General features: G+C 44.4%; 1 protein-coding gene across 1 annotated transcript; it reads right to left on the minus strand.

The window, feature by feature from the left end:
• Nucleotides 1-1,526: 1,526 nt before the first annotated feature.
• Nucleotides 1,527-3,234, minus strand: EAH_00064350 (hypothetical protein; the record flags this gene model as incomplete). Its single annotated transcript, XM_013392979.1, has 4 exons — nucleotides 1,527-1,712; nucleotides 1,803-1,863; nucleotides 2,001-2,045; nucleotides 2,723-3,234. 4 exons carry the CDS (start codon nucleotides 3,232-3,234, stop codon nucleotides 1,527-1,529), a joined length of 804 nt encoding a protein of 267 aa, XP_013248433.1.
• Nucleotides 3,235-3,473: the final 239 nt, after the last annotated feature.

Here is a 3,473-nt window from a genome sequence, read left to right on the forward strand (position 1 = left end):
TTATATATATATTATATTGTTGTTTAGGGGGGCCCGCTGGGGGGCCCCCCTAAACAACACAGTATAAGGGGGGCCCCATATTAACAATGGGGGCCCCTTAAGGGGGCCCCCTTAACAGCAAAAGGCTCCTTATTATTAAGAGGGCCCCCAGGGTTCAATGGGAGCCCCCTTAACAAGGGGCCCCCTAAGGAGTCCCCCCCTCATGGTTCAATGGGGGGGCCCCTAAGAGGGCCCCCTTAGCAACAGGGGGCCCCTAGGGGGCCCCAGTGATGAAGAAGAAGGGGCCCCCACTCAGCCCTTGGGGCCCCTTTGGGGGCCCCTACTGAACCCTGGGGGCCCCTACTGAACCCTGGGGGCCCCTACTGAACCCTAGGGGCCCCTGCTGAACCCTAGGGGCCCCTAGGGGGGGGGGCCCTGTTGAACAACTCGAGATGTGTCAGTTTGATTGTTTTGTTGTTCGTCTCTCCGTGTAAACTCTAAACCCTAAACCCTAAACCCTAGATGTTGCATATATAGGGTTTAACGTTTAGGGTTTAGGGTAGGGGCAAGCAGCTATAGATGAACAGCAATATATATATATATATATATATATATTTATATGTATATTTATTTTACTTGATAGATTTATTTATTTATATATATTTATTTATAAATATAAATAAATAACTATACTGATGCTTTAAATGCATTATTAATATTTTATTTATAATAAAACAAAGAAAAACAAAAGACAGATATCGAAGGCCCTTAACGGTTTGTTCGCTGGCTTTGTTTGTTTAATACTAAATAAATAACAATATAAATAAAAATAAATATAATAATTATATTATATATAAATAAATATAATTATTATATTGTACAGATATATAAATATAATTATATTATTTTAAGCTGTTTTTTATATAAATATATTTTTATTATAAATATATTTTCAGAACCCAACAGGCGGCTTGCATGCGTTTGCTGTATTTTTAAAGCGTTTATATTTATTTATATTTATTTAATTATAATTATATTTATATTTATTTATTTATTTATTTATTTATTTATTTATTTATCTCTAGCCAGACCAATGAAAGGCCTCGAACTGCTGCGGTTCTTCGTCTTCGGGCTGTACATCCAAATATCTCGCACTCTCTCCTTCACTGCAGCAGCAGCAGCAGCAGCAGCAGCAGCAACAGCAGCAACAGCAGCAGCAGCAACAGCAGCAGGCAGTATGGACGAAGAGAGATGAAAAGGCTCCCCCACATCAACCCCTCAAACCCTAAACCCTAAACCCTAAACCCTAAACCCCATTAAAACCCTTTTAAAACCCTATTAAAGCCTATTAAAACCCTATTAAACCCTATTAAAACCCTATTAAAGCCTATTAAAGCCTATTAAACCCTATTAAACCCTAAACCCTCACCGGCAGTCTTGTAAAACAATAAACCCTGCATTAGGGGCTCTGACAGCAGGACGATATCTGCATGAAGAAATTAAATGCAGCGAAGACCGCTGTCCCTCCAGCAAACGAAACGGGCTCTCTAATTCAACCTGCATGCAGCAAAAAACACAAACTCATGCTGCTGCTGCTGCTGCTGCTGCTGCTGCTGATGCTGATGCTCCTGCTGCTGCTGGGGATGGTAGTAGTGCTGCTGCTCGCGGTGTTGCTGCTGTTGCTGCTGCTGCTGCTGCTGCTGCTGCTGCTGGGGCAGCAAACGGTTTTTACCCTGCAACCAGCTGCAGCAGCAATAACAGCAGCAGCAGCAACAGCAGCAACAGCAGCAGCAATAATAGCAGCAACAGCAGCAGCAGATTACCGGGCCGCTTGCTGCCTCTTTTGTTTTTTCTGTTTTTGCTGGAGTGCTTGCATTTGCTTCCCTGCAGCACAAACAAAAACAACACAACCAAACCCTGCTGCTGCTGCTGCTGCTGTTGCTGCTGCTACTTCTGTTGCTGCTGCTGCTGCTGCTCTTGCTGCTGCTCTTGCTGCTGCTGCTGCTGCTGCTGCTGCTGACTTTTTGGCTTCCGTCGGTTTTGCAGAGTCCACAGCCATTTCATTCCTTTGCAAACAAAACACAAACCCTAAACCCTAAACCCTAAACCCTAAACCCTAAGCCCTAGGGGGAAAGCCCTAAACTCTCAACCCAAGTACCTAAGGAAAAACCATAACCCCTAAACCCTAAACCCTAAACCCTAAACCCTAAACCCTAAACCCTGAACGAGAGCGAAGCGGAAGGGGGCGTACTCTTCACCTGCGCACAAACAGACAATTGGGGTTTAGGGTTTAGGGTTTCTTCTTGCAGATGCAATGTATTTTACTTAGGGTTTAGGGTTTGTTTATTTTAAACGCCAGAGCTGTCTGTCTGCTGCTGCTTCGCTGTCTCTTTATCTATCTCTCTTTCTCTCTGCCTGCTTCTGAAGCCCTCATAAACCCTAAATCCTAAACCCTAAACCCTAAACCCTTGGAAGCCCCCTATCCAACGCACCCCCCGTTAGCTTAAACCCTAAACCCTAAACCCTAAACCCTAATCCTCGTGTTTGCATCTTACTTTTTTGTTTGGTTTTATCATTTTGATTGTTTTGTTCAGAGTTATTATTTTTATTTTTATTTTTATTTTCATTGCTGCTTCTTTTTGCTGCTGCTTGTCTCCTCGTTGTTGTGCTCAGCACGGCTTTTATTGAGGGCTGCGTCTCTCTCTCTGCTGCTGCTGCACCAACTGCAGCAGGATATTCAAACGCTGCAGGGTTCGTGCAGAGCAGCTTCCACCCTAAAGGAATTCTTAAACAAGCCCGATGCACCTGCTGCTGCTGCTGCTGCTGCTGCTGCTGCTGCTGCTGCTGTGGTTCTTGAGCCTGTTGTTGCTGTTCCTGTTCTTTCTGCTGCTGTTGCTGCTGCTGCTGCTGCTGTTCTTCATTAGGTTTATCGATGTCTATTGCACCTTCTGCTTCTGCTGCTGCAGCTGTCTCTGTTTGCTGCTGCTCTTTCTTGCCCTCTTGCTGCTGTGTCTCTTCCTGTGTCTTTGCTGCCTCTCCTCCTGCTGCTGCTGCTGCAGCAGCAGCAGCAGCAGCAGCAGCAGCAGCAGAATCCTTCCCCTCCTTCTCTTCCGCAGCAACCTCTTCCACATTAGAACCACCACCAGCACCAGCAGCACCAGCACCAGCAGCAGCAGCAGGTGCAAGAGCAGCAGGTGCAGCAGCAGCAGGAGGAGGAGGCGGAGGCTGATCAAGAGGGACGACTCCGACGAGCATTTGATGATCAAATGCAAGCGAAATGCAATAAATTAGCGGATGCCAATGCCAAAATTGCAGAAACAAACAAACGCCTCCGACTGCTGCTGCTTGTAATACACCTTCTTTGTTCAGAAGCCGTACTGATACATTCCTACCCTAACAAATAAATAAATAAACAAATCAATTAATTAATTAATTAATTAATTAATATGTTAATTAATCTATTTATTTATTTATTTATTTATTTATTTATTTAA

Source organism: Eimeria acervulina, genomic scaffold (assembly GCF_000499425.1).
Source record: "Eimeria acervulina Houghton genomic scaffold, Eah_scaff1975, whole genome shotgun sequence".
Classification (NCBI taxonomy): Eukaryota; Apicomplexa; class Conoidasida; order Eucoccidiorida; family Eimeriidae; genus Eimeria; species Eimeria acervulina.